Genomic DNA, 18813 nt, shown 5'->3' with positions numbered 1-18813 from the left:
CCCTTTCTCGCGCTCCACACCCCTCAGCCTAAAGGTGTGTAGTAATAACTTCATTCCTTTTCTTTTGGGCTTAACTTGACATAATTATATTTCCAATTCGACTTTTTTTCATAAAAGAAATAATCACTAAAATTTAAATAAACATGTGAACTATATGTTAATAATAATAATAAGTGTTGGAGGGGTGTATTCGGGCATAAGGTTGTGGACTTGCGGGTAAGGTATCCTCGTAGGATACATCGTCCCTTGCTATTAGGGTAGTTAATTAGGGTAGTGGAGTTCGGGATTTGCAAGTGGACCCTCAACTAGTCATCTATTTTTTTTGTAATTGTTTTAAAAAAAGGGGATGTGTTATTTGAGATAAGTATCGTCAATGATTAAGGGGTTATAGAATAGTTAATTTATAAATAATAGGAAAATTGGTTTTTATTGGTTTCAACTATTGTCTTTTGGTCATTGCCGGTCCCAACTAACGAATTGGTCACTGATGGTCCCAACTTTTAATGTATTTGTTCCTAACGGTTCGCGGCTAACAGTATCCTAACGCTGTTAGTTTCAGGTCGCCGGAAAAAAGTTTTTTGCCGGGAAAGTCAATTTTTTTAGTCAGAAGCACCACCTGAACATCACCACCACCACCAATTGACTCATTGCCAATCAACCACCATCACTTAAGCACCATCAACTGATTCCGGCAATGGTTTTAGGGTTCCGGTGACCACAATAATTGAGGTTTTTACTAGTAAAAGGTTTCTAAAGGTACGATACAAAGTTATCATGATGTTTGGGAAAAAAATTGTTGAGTTTTCGGGAAAAAATGTGTGTTTTCCGGCCAAAAACGTTTTTTCGGCGACCTGAAACTAATGACGTTATAATTCTGTTAGTCGCGGACCGTTATGAACAAATATATTAAAAGTTGGGACCGCCAGCAGCAAATTCGTTAGTTGAGACCGGCAGCGACCAAAAGACGATAGTTAAGACCAATAAAAACCAAATTTCCTAAAATAATATGACAGTGTTGAATTGGTGAAACTTTGGGTAGTTTAGTCGAGTGCCCCTCCCACTTAACCAATAAAAACATGAATTAACAAGTACCCATAACACAAACTCAAAGGTCAAAGAACAAGAATCAATAAAAGATTCAGGATCTTAAGAACCCTTTAAATAAAATTATTCCAACCTAAATTCTACACACCAATATAATGGACTTTTTCAAGGTAGGAATGTTTTAAGTTTCCTTATAAATACCCACAAAACAAGTGCTCCCAAAAAGCAATTTGTGACAAGCACCACCACTCACCATACCATTCATTATTTCCATATTCATATCACATGCCAAATAGAAATAATGTCTGAGTTCCTAACTTTCAACTTCTAACATACATCTCCATCAATTTCCTTCACTCATAAACTCAAAACCATTTAAAAGTGCTCTGAAGCGACGGTGATGAGGCGGATATTGGCGGTGATGAGGCGGAACGTTCAAAACATGAAGAAAACCACCAAAGTGGCCGATGAAAACATGTTTAGAGAAGGAAATGGAGTTGAGTTTCCGGTTATAGTTCATAATACCCGACACGGCTATACCGGTCTATCTCTTGTTTATAGCATTCTTCGGGCCCCACTCTCACTTCTGTCATGCCTATCTTCTCACCCGCAAGGTTCTTCTGACGGGGCTTGGGTCTCGGGTGATTTTGCACATAGATTAGAGGTTAATCATCTTATGGTTAGCGATGGCATGCACTATGCAATCTTGATGTAATAAGTTTTGTAATCTTGATGTGCTCTTATATTAAAAAAATTATGTCTATTAAATCATGTGGTAAGATTAGACATAGATGACAATATCATTTACTATCTCGATAATCATCTTATGGTTAGCGATGGCATGCACTATGCAATCTTGATGTAATAAGTTTTGTAATCTTGATGTGCTCTTATATTAAAAAAATTATGTCTATTAAATCATGTGGTAAGATTAGACATAGATGACAATATCATTTACTATCTCGATTCGTTAGAACTTGGGCAGGTAAGATAATTTTTGGTCGAGTTACATAGTTAATTAAAAACCAATAAACCACAGTTTCAAGATATAATACATATATTCTGTTGTGAGTTTGTGACTAGAAATGCATGCATAAAAGTTGTAACCTTGTTGATGTTAATGGTGGTAAATTGAGGCATGTTGGCTGTCTAGATTCCAGCCTAGCAGAAGACTCTGGAAGTTGCAATCAAGCATATATTATAAGAGAAAAACATTCAAGTGGCAATCATTCAACAGAAAAACTTGCAAAGAATGGCAAATGGTTAGTGAAAGCGAAAGAAAGCTTGTTGGTTATATATGAAGGAACCGAGTGAGTGTGACTGGTCACCAGTTTCGGCATCTCATCGAGTCATGGGTTGTTTGGACCCAAAACATTTGGTTCACTAAAACAAAAGGACCCGTGCACGAATCTTGGTTTGATTTGATTGGTTTAACAATTAAAGAACTTTGGCACATTGATGTTTGTTAATTGTTGCTATTAATATACAATGTTAGGTCTTAAGACAGGACATAGGTGGGGTAGATTGCATATGAACCTAACCTTGTACCTTCCGAATAACTTAACTTCAAAAAAAAAAGTAAGAAAACAGATTCTTTGTTAATACAGGGTGTTTTTTGTTACGTTTTGAAAGTAATGACATGATATAAAAAGAATAAAGCTATGTACCAGAGTTATAGAAAATGGGTTTAGTAAAATCAAATGAACACATGGAATATGATTTTAATTTTGAATGGTTAAAAAATAAAAAGTATAAACCTTATGTTCCAGCAACAAAAATTCAAACTTGTGATACATTGAGGTATTGATACCGTACATAGGATATATTGCACCATTTTTACTCGGTATAAGTTTCACTATTTGAAGATAATTAGGCCTAAAACTCAAAGAAATTAGGCTCGAAATTAGGGTGTATTGATTAAAAAGAAAATATATATTAATGAGTAGCATATATACAACTTAAAAAGACTCGTGTTCAAACTTCTTGGGTTAGACAGACATAACATAGTAATTTGACAACATAGTATCTAACGGAAGTTTTGACAACATAGTATGTAACGAAAGTTGCTCGTTCAGTCACTTGACTTTAGACTGCATTGTCCAACTGGTTATCAAAGGGCCATGGCATCAACAGGGTAAAGAAAATAAAAAAGGAATCCCACTAATTATAAATAAAGAAAAAGAAGAAACAACATAAAGTAACTTTTAAGGTCCCACGGTAATCCCAACACAATTAGACATTCATAAGCATAAACTAATCCAGCTCCGATACTGAAACATATACGATATTCAATTACTGCACCAAGACCGACAAGGGGTGCGTGCACATGTGTGTTTATATATATTTTTGATATATTGGAGCACTTTAAGTTTTGTATTATTATGCCTAAAGTATGTTCGAACAAGACCAAAAGGGATTAAGTGGAGCATTGTTTGCCTATAAACAAAGTCTTTTGAAGATTATTTACCTTAAAGAATATATGCTTTTCGTTCCATTGTTATCCTATCATCAATAGTTGAAACACTGAATTCATACCATGGGGAATGTACCTAGCAAAACAACAAATGTCACCAAATAAATCCACCTCAGCTAACCAAAATACTATGAAAAAAAACTACCACTTGCAAATGCAGCTCAAGCAATACTCTTTCGGCTTCTTCTCAGTCGATCCAACACATACTTCTCGCCAGTGAGGAACTCCACCAACCCTTCCAAAATTGTTTTAGAAATTAATATCAATATAAAATAAAGTATGTTTCCTTTGTCCCATGAAACTAACAACTTTTAAGAGCGCACATGGTTTTATGCACACAATATCAAAAAAGCTTTTATCGTGACAACATGTGCCAAAAGACTAAATGTGTGGCAACATTCATGGGATAAAGAAAGTACAGTATTAATCAAATGATAAGTATCAAGTATCATGAATCCTAAGTATATACAAAGCAGAGTGAGCTAAAGACAAATAAACCTAGTTATGCATTAATGCTAATAATATAATTTCTAAATTTAAACTTGCAATGTGACTGAAATATTAATACCATTTGTGTAATGTCGACAATCGTGTTGACCAACTATAAGATCAGTATCCCAGTTGCTGTTAAACTTGTTTATTGCATCGTCAACATCTACATTGCAAGATCCTACCTTCCAGCACCTCACGTTTGGCAATTTCTTCATCTTCCTTGTTTGCAGTACTCCTGAAAATTCAATTTCATCAAACACCTTGAAAACAGGCAATTATTAGACTTGGGATGGCACCTCACCCACTTTTCAATAGCCAAACCAATATAGCGGGCGCTAACCAGATAACGGGCGCAAGGACAAAGGGAACCAATGACATTCACCCCCTTACATTTTCCCTTTAATAAAACATTAAATTACAATTATGTTATTAGTTAAACCATTACACGTTTTATGAGTAAGTTAATGAGAGCCTCCGCATGTTAGTGACGTGGCAAACATGTTTTCATTTTTTAGTTAAACCACTCGACATGAACACAACGAACTAATTGAGTTACCAGGTATTTTCCCGCCAGATAGAGCTGCAAGTGCTGCAAATATGTTTTCAGGATCTTGAGGTTGAAAATCAAACACCAATACCTATCAAACAGAAAAGAAAAAGAAATATAAATGTATCAAATTAACATATAATCATCGAAATTTACAATGAATTGATGGAGTTAAAAACCTGACAAGGAAGAGCAGGTGAGGTGGAGAGAACCATGAAGTGTTGTAGATCCCATGAAAGATACAAGGAATAAGCCGCGGACATAACTAACTGCGGTGGGCCCTTGGTGGCTCTTAACGGCACTGCCGCCACGAATATGTCACTAGCTCTCGCCGGTGACGGTGGATTGACCATGGAATTGGCCACTATCAATCCCACACCACCCATTCTTTTTTTTTAATCAATAAACGGCGATATTTAATTTTCGTATTTTCAAGGTGTTAAAATAAAACCATCAACTTCGTTTTTTTATCTAGTAGTATACCCGTATAAATTGGATGTGGCTCATTTTATTAGTTAGAGGTAGGGGTTCAAATCTCACCATCACTAATTTATATGGGAGATATGAGGGAGGACCCTGGCTTACCAGTGTTCGAGTCCTGATCTCACCCGGTTTTACCGGCTCCTCGCTGTCGTGCCATTAGGCGGGTGTGAGGGTCGGGTTTTATCCGGTGAATCCCTCAATAGGGTGGACCGCTAGGGGCTTCGTCCGTCCGGAATAGTGGTCAGCTCGGGCTACCTTTGGCCAATGGGGGCCGCGTACAAAGTACCCGGCGTTACTTAGTTGGTCGTTAAAAAAAAAGTAGTATACCCGTGCTATGTTGCGGTGATAATAATATGTTTAAACAGATTTTTAGTGGTTACAACCTTTAAGTATATGGCACGATACATTTTTTTTCAAAATATGAATGTTGCTTTTTGTACGTTACAATTACTATACGAATCATAAAAACCAAGTTTTATATGATCAAAACTCATTTCACTGAGCATTTTGACCTGAACTAAATCTATTATGGTATTCACAATTATTTGAGAAGTCTTTTGAAACTTTCATGCACGACCAAAGATTTAATGTTCACCCATATGCAAAATTGATATTTTCTTTAAATGACCCAAATTCGTTTTGTATATAATTATTATGACGCAAACTAAAACCTATTTTTTTTAAGATGAATTGAACTTATTATGCTTATAACATTCTTTAACCAGAATCAAAGTTGACAATTTTTATTTTTAATGTCTCAAACTTATTTTACTTATTACCCATCTTAATCTGAACAAAATTTAAATTTTTTTCTATAATGATCTAAACCCATTTGGCTTACATCTCATTATAACTCAAACGCATTTTAACATATCAAAGTCCTCGATCGTTAACCCGAAAAATTAAAAATATTTAAAAAATATCGAAAATCATTTTGCTGGGCATTTTGACCTGAACCAAATCTACAATGTTAGTCACGGTATTTGGGAGTCTTTTGAAACCTTCAGAGATTACCAAAGATTTAACGTTCACCCAGAGCCAAAATTGATACTCCCTCCGTCCCATTTTAAATGTCATGGGACCCAAAACACACAAATTAAGAGATGTTTGATCATTTTATTTTATGAGCTGTAAAATGACAATAATGTCCTTTAAGCTATTATGGCTAAAAACCAATTTTTTTCTTGGCTAAAAAATCCACTACTTTTTGGCACAATTGTAAGGGCATGGAAATTTAATTTATATGTATAGAAATGACATTTAAATTGGGACAACCAAAAATGAAAAAATGGACATTTAAAATGGGACTGAGGGAGTATGTTTTAATGACCTGGATTCATTTTGCATATAGTTGTTTTGATGCAAACTAAAACCATTTTTTTAAGATGACTCGAACTCATTATGCTTATATCATGTTTTAACCAAAACCAAAATTGACAGCATGTTTTTTCTTAAATGACTCAAACTCATTTTACTTATTGCCTGTTTTGGCGTAAACAAGATTTAAAACTTTTTTTTATAATGACCTAAACTCATTTGGCTTACATCCAGTTATAACTCGAATGGGTTTTGACCTGTCAAAGTCCTCAATCTTTGACCCGAAACAATAAAAGTATTTTAAAGAAAATGATCAAAACTCATTTTGATGGCATTTTGACTTGAACCAAAATTGATATTTTTTTAATGACACGAAATAATATTTGTTATAAGTTTATAACATGCGCACAAATATTCTTACATTGGAACGTCGGCAAAAATAAACACGTCGTGATTGTATGTTTGAAATTCATTAAAACGTATTATATTCAAAGATATAAATGAAAAACAAAGAAAAAAAATATAGATGATTATATGGGTAAACTTAAGGGGATGGAAGAGTAATTATTAATTAAATTTATAAAAGTTGAGTATAGTTGAAGGGTTAGATTTGTAATTATATTTTAGGTTCATAATTGCATATCTGAGTTGTACTCTTATGCTTAATTGACTTGCACATTATAATCAACACCTCAAAATAAAACAAAATTTACATTAACGTCAACAAAAATAAGCATATTGCAATGGTAAGTTAGTTTTTGTTTAAAACACAATATATTAAAAGATACTGAAGAAATAAAAATTTTAAATGAATTTGTCAATTAAATTGGTAAAGATAAAGGGTTTATGTGTAACTACTTTATAAATTAACAAAGTTGTATTGAAGTTGAAAGATCATTTTTTTAACTATTTTATAAACTAAACACTTTTAGCCATACATGTTGTCAAAAATACTATATTGCCCTCAAATTTTCAAAATTTTATGCATTAGTGATTGTATTTTATGCATTAGTGATTGTACATCTTAAAATTTAAGAGGTACTTCATTCATGCTTTATATATAGTATAGATATATATACAGATAAACCATCAATATTTAAAACTTGGGGTTAATTAAGAGTAAAGTTAAAATACAAAGAGAGATAAAAATAAACAATGTGATAAAGATTTGTGACCATATAAAAAACCACATAAAATAAATTCAAAAAAAAGTTAATAAAAAAATCATAACTCAAAATATAAATAAAAAAACAAAAAAAAATAAAAAACTAAAATGTTTCCACCATCATTCCCGATTAAAAAAAATAAAAAAATGACGAAAATACACAATGCCGAAATCAAAGACACAATTATAACTAAAAAAACACAACAGATCGCAAAATTTAACACCATGTCGAATAAAATATAGCACAATGTTGAGTAATATAACACATATAAGGAAAAAAAGACGGAATGTCAAAGATAAAATACACAATCAATGACGAAAATAAACACAAAACACAATAATAAACAAAAAGACACAATGATCCTTTTCATTTATCAATGTCTTTTTTTAGAACGAGAAAGACACTGGAAACATTTTTGTGTTTTAACTTTTATATTTATTTATTAAATTTTGAGTTATGATTTTTTTTATGGGTGTTTGGTGTGGCTACAAATCTTTCACATCATTCTGATTTTTGTCTCTCCTTCGTAATATTACTTGACCCGTGTTTTGATTAATTATTTTTATCTCCTTATGACTTATAACTTATGAAAAGTAAAAAAAAACGTGTTTGAGATTACTTATTATGTAAGAGGATACGTTACAAACTTGTAACTAACAGTTTATTGCTATAAGTCATAAGAAGATAAAATAAGAATCCTAAACACCCCTATATGTTATCAATAAAAAAGCTAATAAATTAAAAAAAATTAATACTTTCATAAGGAACTTTTAAACTCGGTAGTATTGATCAAATATCAACACAAAAGAGTTTAATTGATTTCTAAAATGATGTGGCGGTTTAAGAATAAAAGAGCTAAAATTTGGTGGGAGATTGTATGGTCCTTTCATCACTCGTCCCGGCCGTGGTCTTGTAGTCCGACTAGACTCTCTTAGGCGGGTCCATGGAGGCAGGTTGGTAAAATTTCACCGGATCTTAAACCGACTAATGTAGAGTTCGATCAGATGATTCGAAATGATGTGACAAATGGGTAGAACACATTGTAACACCCCGGCTAAAGCGGAAATGCCTGAATGCGACGTACAGATTGCCCAAAACACATGTGACACCAATAAGTGACAATATTATCATTAATTCATTCCAAAGCATCAAGTACACAAGTTATTTCAAATGAACAAACATAAGGGAAAAGAAACAAAACAAACATCTTCTTGTTTATTATCTAGATAACCTAACTTCTAGTATCCTCTTCATTTCATCCTCTAATGAAAGTACCTGTAGCATATATATAAAATAAAGTCAACTAATTGAATAGTTGGTGAGTTCACACAAGTTTTGATATACGTACATAAAAATCATACAATTCCATGAACAAGTGTAAATGAGCAAGTAATGTCCTTTCCAACTGGGATTGTGCACCAGCGTACTCAGATAAGCGCAAGTAAGGTCCTTTACAGTTGGGATTGTGCACCAACGTACTCGGATAATGAGGCCCTTTTCCACTCATAACAACAAATGTATTGAGCGCAAAGGGGGGAGTATGATCATACTATCTTGAAGTAATCCATGAGCAAGTAATTTGTAGCAAGTGACAAGTAAACACACAAGTCCATGTAGCGAATTGTAGTTTGTAAATAAAGAATAACGAAATTGAATTGTTGATAGGATATATATGCTACCCCCAAAATAGTTAAAAAGGTAAAAAGGGGGTGTAAGAACTCACCTTTGATATTGGAGACAACTTGAAATAATAACCGAAAGCGAGTTAACAAACGAAGCAATTGAATCTCACGAAACTATAAATAATAACGAAGATACAAAAATCAAGGACTAGCTACCGGAATTATAAAGTCAATTAACTTATGGTGAATGGGGACTTGGGGATTTTTAATGAGTTTAACAAAAATGAATAAAGTTTATATAAATCATTTGATGTTTATTAGTTGAAGAACGATTTGTAGACAAATAATTATAACTTATTAATATAAGATTAAATAATAATATTAATAACAATTTATGATTACACATTTGTTTTCAAGTAACATAATTAATTAATTAACTTAAATATTTTGCATGAATTCTCTTAAAGAAAATTATAAATAGTAGTTATGTTGAAATAAAATAAACAATAATTAATTTACTCAATTATTAATTCAAAGATATGAAGTATGTTATATCTATTGTAAAATATTTTAAATAAAAGAAATTTTTATAAATAATCTTATTTAAAAGAAAGTTTATAAGTTATGATGATCAACGAATCATAAGATTTGGATAAATATATATTCATGTTTGTTCTTGCCAAATTACTAGGCTTGATCCAAGATTTAGAAAAATCAAAGTGTTCATCTTGGACATCCATGATCATAATGATTCTTAAAACCAAGATATAATATTTTTATGATAAAAGTAACATGATCATGAAGAACAACTTATGAACAAGTATGAACATTCAAGATAAAATCAAAACAAAAGCTATAAAATGCTTGAAATGGCAACAACTTACTTGTTAGTGCTCTTAAACTTAAGAAAAGAATGGATTGAGGTGTGAAAATAATGGAGGATTTGTCCCCCTTTTATATTGAAAATATAGAGTTGTTATGTCTTAAGGAAATTATGAAAATTAATCATATTTAATATAATTAAAACACAAATTAAAAATTGTTTAATAGGGTATTCAAAAGGTTTAACTATTTTAATAAATTTTACTGAATTAAAACATTCATTAGTTTTTATTAGCTAAGTAACATATGAAAAGATGATGATAATAATAAAATTAATAATAATAATTATAAATAATAAAAGTAGTAGTTGTAGTTAAATAATAATTCTAGTAAATTGCATGGGACATGTACATAAATATTTGATCTTGATTATGAATGTTTTAAATGAGTATGTAATACTACAAGGGTGGTGAAATGTATAATTACATAGAAATGATCACATAAAATACATAAACGAAAATTTAAGATTAATTAATAATATTATAAAAATATATAAATTTAAATAGAAGCAAAACCGAAAATTTAAAATGGGTCGGATATTCGGGTTTGAAAAATAACGAATGTTACAGGACTTACAACTTTTAGAAATTTCGTCCCGAAATTAAAATAAAAAAAATTTAAAAGAGAACAACTAATAAACGAAGTTGTTGGAAATTTTAGCATTTTTATACTTGCATAATTAAAATAAAATAACGTAGATCTTTAAATGACCCCAAAGAACGCCACAAATAGGAAATATGACAATGACACTTATATATAGGATGTACCAGCGGCGTATCCACCATGCCCTTATCATATTGTATTTGCCCCGTTCTCCAAAAATCATTCCATGTTCCGAGTTATTTCACACAACCGGACTTATTATATTTTCCATGCGAGGACTTTGATAATTACGCGTCGACCCATAATTACCTCTATCGTCGGATGGTCCATATAGCTTGCTCTATTGTGTGGTTTTAAGACATAGACTTTATAATTACATAAAATTCTCATATATAACGTTGAAAATAAAAAAAAATAATGAATTTAAAGGGTAAGCCTTACTAAAACATATAGATAGACCATTCAGACCAAGGACGACGCGAAACACTAAGTCAAGTAAATAAAATCATCGAGTCTAAACCTTGGATTAAAAAAGCATGAGGCGAACAAAAGCGAAGAAGTTCTCAACTAAGGCGAAAAGCGAAAATCGCAAAAGCGAACGCTTTTTGAACACGAAGCGACCGTATTTAAAAAAAATATATAATTATTTATAAGCCACATATTATATACAAACTACATTATAATATATATTAAATGTCTAAAACATCAACATATATACATATATATATATATATAGAAAATGGTTCAAATAAGAATAAGTAGTTTCCTAAGAATGGTAAGAACCAATAAATTTTTGACATTTGGCATTACAAATTATGGTGAAAGAATAATTCTAGAAACTATGTCGGTTATAATGATAAAAGAGCAATTTTAGGAAACTATGTCGGTTATTGGTAATTTTATATCTTAACCATTGATTAACATGATCTAATGGATATGATTTATTCTTAGTCTTCCTAAGAAACTACTTCTTTTTAGGATAACCCTCCCTTATATATACATACACACACATATATATATATATATATATATATATATATATATATACACCAAAATTCCAAAAGTAGTGTAGTACAATTTTTTGAGTACCACATTACTCGCCCAAAATATCAAAGTAGCTTAAAAGCAAGTTATCGAGTATCAAATTATTCGGAAGTGTTTTCAAAAGAACACTACTCAAAAGTGTTTCAACTTTCAAAAGTTTATTGCAAAATGTGAAAATTCTAGAAATGGCTAATTATAAAGGTTATGTTGAAAATGGGCTAACTGGTCGCTTTTTGTGCATAAAGCCTTCGCCTCTTCGCTTTTTCGCTTCGCATAAAAGCGCAAAAAGCGTTCTCTTTTTTAACAGGCTTCGCCTTGGGTAGGCAAAAGCGTTGAGGTGCTCGCCTTGGGTTGCTTCTCACCTCACCTCGCCTTGAGCGCGCTTTTTTAAACCAAGGTCTAAACCAAGTAAATGATTTAAAAAAACGAAATAAACGAGGTAATGAAGTTAAAGAATGAAGCATTTGAATTATGAACATCATAACATGTAATTGAAATAATGGGGTTGAGAATAACGTGGTAAGTAAACGTTGCATTTAACAAACGAAATATGAACATGTAATTTGTTAACGCATTGGGTTCGAGAATAGTTTAAATGAACGAAACTTTTAAGTATCAAAATATCATGATGGTTAAAAAAAATGAAAATCTCCAATAGAACATTGACGTGACCAATGGCAACGTTGAGATGAATAAACAATTATATCTTACAAACATGTAAATTGATAATAACTTGAAATGAAATGGATAAACGAAAATTTTAATATTAACATATTGAAATCGATTAAGTTTGTGAAAAGAAAATTTTTCAATAGTAACTTTGTGCTTATTAAGTATATAATTAGAATTTCGAAATTAAAATAAAGTAATTGTCTTAAATTGATGAAATCAAGAACAATAAAATGGTTTAAATAGAATATTAAGTGGAAGAGAAGTACAAGAACAAACAAAACAGTTTGTGTAAAAAATATAACATCAGATAAACTCGGCATGTACATGGGACACAGTCCCGGTTCTAAGTAAACGAATTCGTTTGGAGAGAACCGGTCACCGATAGTAAAATGTAGAAATAAAATGAAATTATGGTTTCTATTAGGTAACTATATACACATATATGTTCATGGTCTCAATTTCCACTTAACGGTTACGTTGATGGGAAATTGGTTATAGATCTCGAGGTAACAAACGTAAAACGATTCACAAAATGCGACTAAGGATGATGTACGGATTTTCGTTTCGTAAAATACAGACGAATATGGATAAAAGATCAATGAACAATCGAAATAAACTTCCTAAACAATATTCTAAAGAAGTGTATAAAAAATCACCTTGGGGTACGTTCGAAAAATGCGTGAAGGAGAAGTTAAAGAAAAGAAAATGTAGCTTGCGATGTTTGTCTTCTCAAGTGTCGGTTTGTTTGGGGTATGAAAGTTGAAGTGAGAGATGGTGCCATAATTTCTTAGCTGAAACTCATTGGCGTTAACGAAAGGGAAATAAAGGAAGGGATACAACATATATTTTAATATACAAAAATCAGTTATAAATCGTGGTATTTTTGTATCTCATGGTGAAATAAGATTTGTTCTATTATATTTAGATTTTTAGTTATCGCTAAGACTTGCAAGTTTTATGAAAGTTTAAATGTATAAACCAATGTTTCTTTTGGCCAATGACATAGGAAAAAAAATAATTATCAAGTTACTTGACTTGTTGAATGAAAAATAGTTTCAAAATGACTCAAAACTTGTTTGAAGCAAATATTTTACTTTAAATATTGTTATATTAATAGTAGTGACGATGATACTAGAATTAATAATATTACTAATAACAATAATAATAAAAGCATTAACATTAATAATAATAATATTGATAAGTACCGTAATAATAATAATGATGGTGACGGTGATGGTACTAATAACAATTGTAGTAGTAGTAATATTAGCAGTGATGATAATATTAGTAACTTTAATAATAATAATAATAATAATAATAACAATAGAGACAATAAATTCTTTTTAAATAAAATCCATTTGACTGAAAGTTAAAAATAACTGAGGATTTGAAATCAGGCGCAAGGTGTTAGTAAAAGAAATAAATTGTAGGAAAGTATGCAAAAGTAACTATAGACGAGTTTGATGAGTTTTGTAAAGATCTAAGTATTGAAACCGGAAAATCGTGTAAGGGCGAGGGTATTGCATGGCGGAAAAAAATTAGGTCTTCCAAAGGAAGGCGAGTGTGCTAAGGTCACCACAATGTTAGTAGGCTTGAAGCATGAGGTTAAACATGTGATTGAGACAAATGCTTAGGTACAGGTCTTGCAGATGGGTGAGTGGCGTTGAGTTTGGGTAGGTCTTAGCAATAAGTGGTAATTGAATCTACCATAAATTGAAGTATATCAACGTTTCAGGGAAGTAAAGTGATGGGAATTACACATACTATACAAAGGGTGTGTTTCAGCGTGAGGTTTTTCGGTTGGGTATAGTTTGCGTTTTCAAGAATGGTGCTGAGTTCAGATTTGAATTTACTATAGTGATGAAGGTGGGTGCGGTCAAACGTGGGGTGATCGGGATCGCGGAGACCATTTGCTTGATAACTTGGATTGTCATTTTGCGAGTTAAGTGTAACAACTAGGAAACGAGGAGGCATGATATGAAACATGAAGAATTCGCGTGACTTGGGACGTAAGTATGAAAACGACTAATAGATACATCAATAAAAACAAGTAAAGAAAAGAAATCACATAAAACAAATTTGAAATCGAACTTGGAATTCCCATGAAACGTCATGAGTTTTCGCCTTTCAATAAATGAAAAACCTCATAAATTATTGAATAATCATAAGGAAAAAGTATTAAACTTAACAATAAATAGTGAAATCGAATTGAAAATCGAGTGTTCATGTACCACCATGACTTTTTGAATTTCAATTCTAAAACATAAGAGTAAATGAGTATAACAATAAGGTAATCGAATTGAAATTCGACCATTCATGTATCACCATGACCTTCCGAATTTTCAATTATAACACGTAGTAGTAAATGAATAAAATAATATAGTAATCAAATCAAAATTCAACCATTTATGTATCACCATAACTTTTTAAATTTTCAATTCTAAAATGTATTAGTAAGCGAATAAAATAATGTAGTAATCAAATCGAAATTTAACCATTTATGTATCACCATAACATTTTTTGAATTTTCTATTCTAAAACATAATAGTAAAATAATAAATTAATCGTATTGAAATTCGGTTATTACCTTCCGAACATCTAAAATTTTAAAACGTAAATGGATGTATAAATAACGAAAATGAGTCACAAAATTTTTAAACTTCGCTATTTTCGTATAAAAATGCGTAATTAAATCGAACCGAAAGCTGGCTATTCGTGTACAGACTTCCAGCTAAAACACATTGTAAAACATACAGGAGGGCAACCATATTCTTTTCACAAAGAGAACATGGTCACGTTTGAAAACTTAAAGTTGTGATTCATATGGTGTTAAAAGTGGTATGCTTTGGTTTAATAGAGTTCATGCTCTTTCCTAACTCTTCAGGTAAGCAACCGGGTCCCGCGTCTGATTGGGATTTATACGCGTTGCTTATCCTTAGGTTTCAATAACCTTGGTGTCAAGAGTTTCGGAAAACAGGCACGTCCCCCTTACAGTTTACTACATACCCGCCATAACAAACCATCTTTAAGAGGAAGAAATATCGGACAACCAAAAATCGAAAATTTGATTATTGAAATTGAAAATCTTTGTGTTAGGCATAAGCCTTGGACTTGTGTGTGCTTGTGTAATTGAAGTAATTGAATCATCAGTATAATAGTATCAAATAAGTGCTTTGAACAATCAAATAGACCCCACATAATTTCTAACATGCGACCCTACATAAATAAAATTAAGCTATAACTAACTAGAACATTACGTCTAATGTCCTATCTTATAGTCACGACTCTGATACCAATCTGTAACACCCCGGCTAAAGCGGAAATGCCTGAGTGTGACGTACAGATTGCCCAAAACACATGTGACACTATTAAGTGACAATATTATCATTAATTCATTCCAAAGCATCAAGTACACAAGTTATTTCAAATGAACAAACATAAGGGAAAAGAAACAAAACAAACATCTTCTTGTTTATTATCTAGATAACCTAACTTCTAGTATCCTCTTCATTTCATCCTCTAATGAAAGTACCTGTAGCATATATATAAAATAAAGTCAACTAATTGAATAGTTGGTGAGTTCACACAAGTTTTGATATAAGTACATAAAAATCATACAATTCCATGAACAAGTGTAAATGAGCAAGTAATGTCCTTTCCAACTAGGATTGTGCACCCGCGTACTCAGATAAGCGCAAGTAAGGTCCTTTACAGTTGGGATTGTGCACCAACGTACTCGGATAATGAGACCCTTTTCCACTCATAACAACAAATGTATTGAGCGCAAAGGGGGGAGTATGATCATACTATCTTGAAGTAATCCATGAGCAAGTAATTTGTAGCAAGTGACAAGTAAACACACAAGTCCATGTAGCGAATTGTAGTTTGTAAATAATGAATAAACGAAATTGAATTGTTGATAGGATATATATGCTACCCCCAAAATAGTTAAAAAAAAAGGTAAAAAGGGGGTGTGAGAACTCACCTTTGATATTGGAGACAACTTGAAATAATAACCGAAAGCGAGTTAACAAACGAAGCAATTGAATCTCACGAAACTATAAATAATAACGAAGATACAAAAATCAAGGACTAGCTACCGGAATATAAAGTTAATTAACTTATGGTGAATGGAGACTTGGGGATTTTTAATGAGTTTAACAAAAATGAATAAAGTTTATACAAATCATTTGATGTTTATTAGTTGAAGAACGTTTTGTAGACAAATAATTATAACTTATTAACATAAGATTAAATAATAATATTAATAACAATTTATGATTACACATTTGTTTCCAAGTAACATAATTAATTAATTAACTTAAATATTTTTCATGAATTCTCTTAAAGAAAATTATAAATAGTAGTTATGTTAAAATAAAATAAAAAATAATTAATTTACTCAATTATTAATTCAAAGATATGAAGTATGTTATATCTAATCTTATTTAAAAGAAAGTTTATAAGTTATGATGATCAACGAATCATAAGATTTGGATAAATATATATTCATGTTTGTTCTTGCCAAATAACTAGGCTTGATCCAAGATTTAGAAAAATCAAAGTGTTCATCTTGGATATCCATGATCATAATGATTCTTAAAACCAAGATATAATATATTTATGATAAAAGTAACATGATCATGAAGAACAACTTATGAACAAGTATGAATATTCAAGATAAAATCAAAACAAAAGCTATAAAATGCTTGAAATGACAACAACTTACTTGTTAGTGCTCTTAAACTTAAGAAAAGAATGGATTGAGGTGTGAGAATAATGGAGGATTTGTCCCCCTTTTATATTGAAAATATAGAGTTGTTATGTCTTAAGGAAATTATGAAAATTAATCATATTTAATATAATTAAAACACAAATTAAAAATTGTTTAATAGGGTATTCAAAAGGTTTAACTATTTTAATAAATTTTACTGAATTAAAACATTCATTAGTTTTTATTAGCTAAGTAACATATGAAAAGATGATGATAATAATAAAATTAATAATAATAATTATAAATAATAAAAGTAGTAGTTGTAGTTAAATAATAATTCTAGTAAATTGCATGGGACATGTACATAAATATTTGATCTTGATTATGAATGTTTTAAATGAGTATGTAATACTACAAGGGTGGTGAAATGTATAATTACATAGAAATGATCACATAAAATACATTAACGAAAATTTGAGATTAATTAATAATATTATAAAAATATATAAATTTAAATAGAAGCAAAACTGAAAATTTGAAATGGGTCGGATTTTCGGGTTTGAAAAGTAACGAATGTTACACACATGGTCTCGGCTGAATTGTTGTTTAGACGTTTGGCCACTGAAAAACCGATTTCCAAACATAATTTAAACTGAAAAGTCAAAGAGGTACATGATGAGATTGGAGTAGAAACCCGATGGGTCCGGTTCTCTTGGAGGAGTTTAGGGAGTTGCTAATCATGTGTCAACATGTCTTACTCGAGCGGGTAAAGATAAAATAGTCTAGTGTGGTGACCCTCAGTTGAGTTTTCGGTCTACAATCTAAAAAGCATATTGGTATAAAGAATTAAGTAGGCCCGTTTATGTTTTTGAATGGAACAATTGGATTTTGAAAAAAGTGGGTTTTATGGCTTGACAAGCTATGCTTAAACAGCCGACCTTTGAAGCTTTGGCTAAGAGAAATATTCCGGTAAGTTCAACCGAGTGCCCAATTTGTGGTAGGGAAGAGGAATCGGCTGATCATATTCTCATTTTTTGTGAAGAAGCTCAAGTGGTGTGGTGCTTGATTTCCCAATGGTGCAAGGTACCTCCGATTTATGCATTTAGTGTTTGAGATTTGGTTATGCTTCATAGGTACATGTCAGCTCCAAAGGATAATGCTAAAGTTTTTCATGCGATTTGCCTATTTACAATGTGATGTATCTTTGAAAGAAATGAAAGGATCTAGCCCACAATGTGTAACATCCTATTTTCGTTAAGAATTAATAAAATAAATTTCGTTTATTTTATAGTGTGTCGTTGGTCGGTTTAAATAAATAAACTAATAGAAGGTGGGCTTGGACTTTAGAAGACGAAATAAGAGATGGAATGGGCCTTAGGTCCATGGGCTTAAGGGAGTATAAATACCCCTTAAACCCTAAACTTTTCTATTTTTATCCATCTCTATACCATAGCCTACACCATAAAAAACACACACAAACACTATCCTATAACCCGAGCCAAGATCCGAAGGTGAAAACCCGAGCTTGTTGGTGCTGAAACGTCGTGACGAGCCAAACCTACATCAACACTAGCTTGAGTTCGTTTACCAACTCGTTTAAGGTACGTTTATAACAAGAACTTGTTCATTTAGGTTCGGATTCGTCTAGAAATCATAGATCTCTTTGTGTATGGTGATAACGAATCTAATGCAACAAATCGTACTGAATTCCGTTAACGTTTGATGGGGTAATTGATTGATTAATAAACCGGGTT

General features: G+C 31.5%; 1 protein-coding gene across 3 annotated transcripts; it reads right to left on the bottom strand.

The window, feature by feature from the left end:
• Positions 1–3216: 3216 nt before the first annotated feature.
• LOC143595860 (uncharacterized) lies at positions 3217–4948 on the bottom strand. Of its 3 annotated transcripts, none has more exons than XM_077074775.1 (5): positions 4736–4948; positions 4566–4647; positions 4086–4244; positions 3666–3752; positions 3217–3593 (listed from the first exon to the last, which is right to left on the bottom strand). In XM_077074775.1, the coding sequence occupies exons 1-4, from the start codon at positions 4940–4942 to the stop codon at positions 3679–3681; spliced, it is 522 nt and encodes a 173-aa protein (XP_076930890.1). In that variant the 5' UTR covers positions 4943–4948; the 3' UTR covers positions 3217–3593; positions 3666–3678. The 3 variants fall into 3 exon arrangements, with proteins under 3 accessions (XP_076930890.1, XP_076930888.1, XP_076930889.1); XM_077074773.1 differs by having other exon boundaries at positions 3218–3593; positions 3690–3752; XM_077074774.1 differs by having other exon boundaries at positions 3221–3593; positions 3663–3752.
• Positions 4949–18813: the final 13865 nt, after the last annotated feature.

The sequence above is a fragment of the Bidens hawaiensis genome, unplaced genomic scaffold (genome assembly GCF_021521415.1).
Source record: "Bidens hawaiensis isolate Kalapana, Puna unplaced genomic scaffold, B.hawaiensis_p1.1 tig00045576_1, whole genome shotgun sequence".
NCBI lineage: Eukaryota > Viridiplantae > Streptophyta > Magnoliopsida > Asterales > Asteraceae > Bidens > Bidens hawaiensis.
This window is presented reverse-complemented; position numbering and strand designations above follow the sequence as displayed.

What these genes read in the sequence shown, in the direction of transcription:
- LOC143595860 (XM_077074773.1), bottom strand. Translation starts at nt 4,942, where the DNA reads ATGGGTGGTGTGGGATTGATAGTGGCCAATTCCATGGTCAATCCACCG. An exon ending in ATCTGGCGGGAAAATACCTG is followed by an intron (nt 4,245 to 4,565) that starts GTAACTCAATTA and finishes TTGAATTTTCAG; the next exon opens with GAGTACTGCAAACAAGGAAG. An exon ending in ACTGAGAAGAAGCCGAAAGA is followed by an intron (nt 3,594 to 3,689) that starts GTATTGCTTGAG and finishes TTGTTTTGCTAG; the next exon opens with GTACATTCCCCATGGTATGA.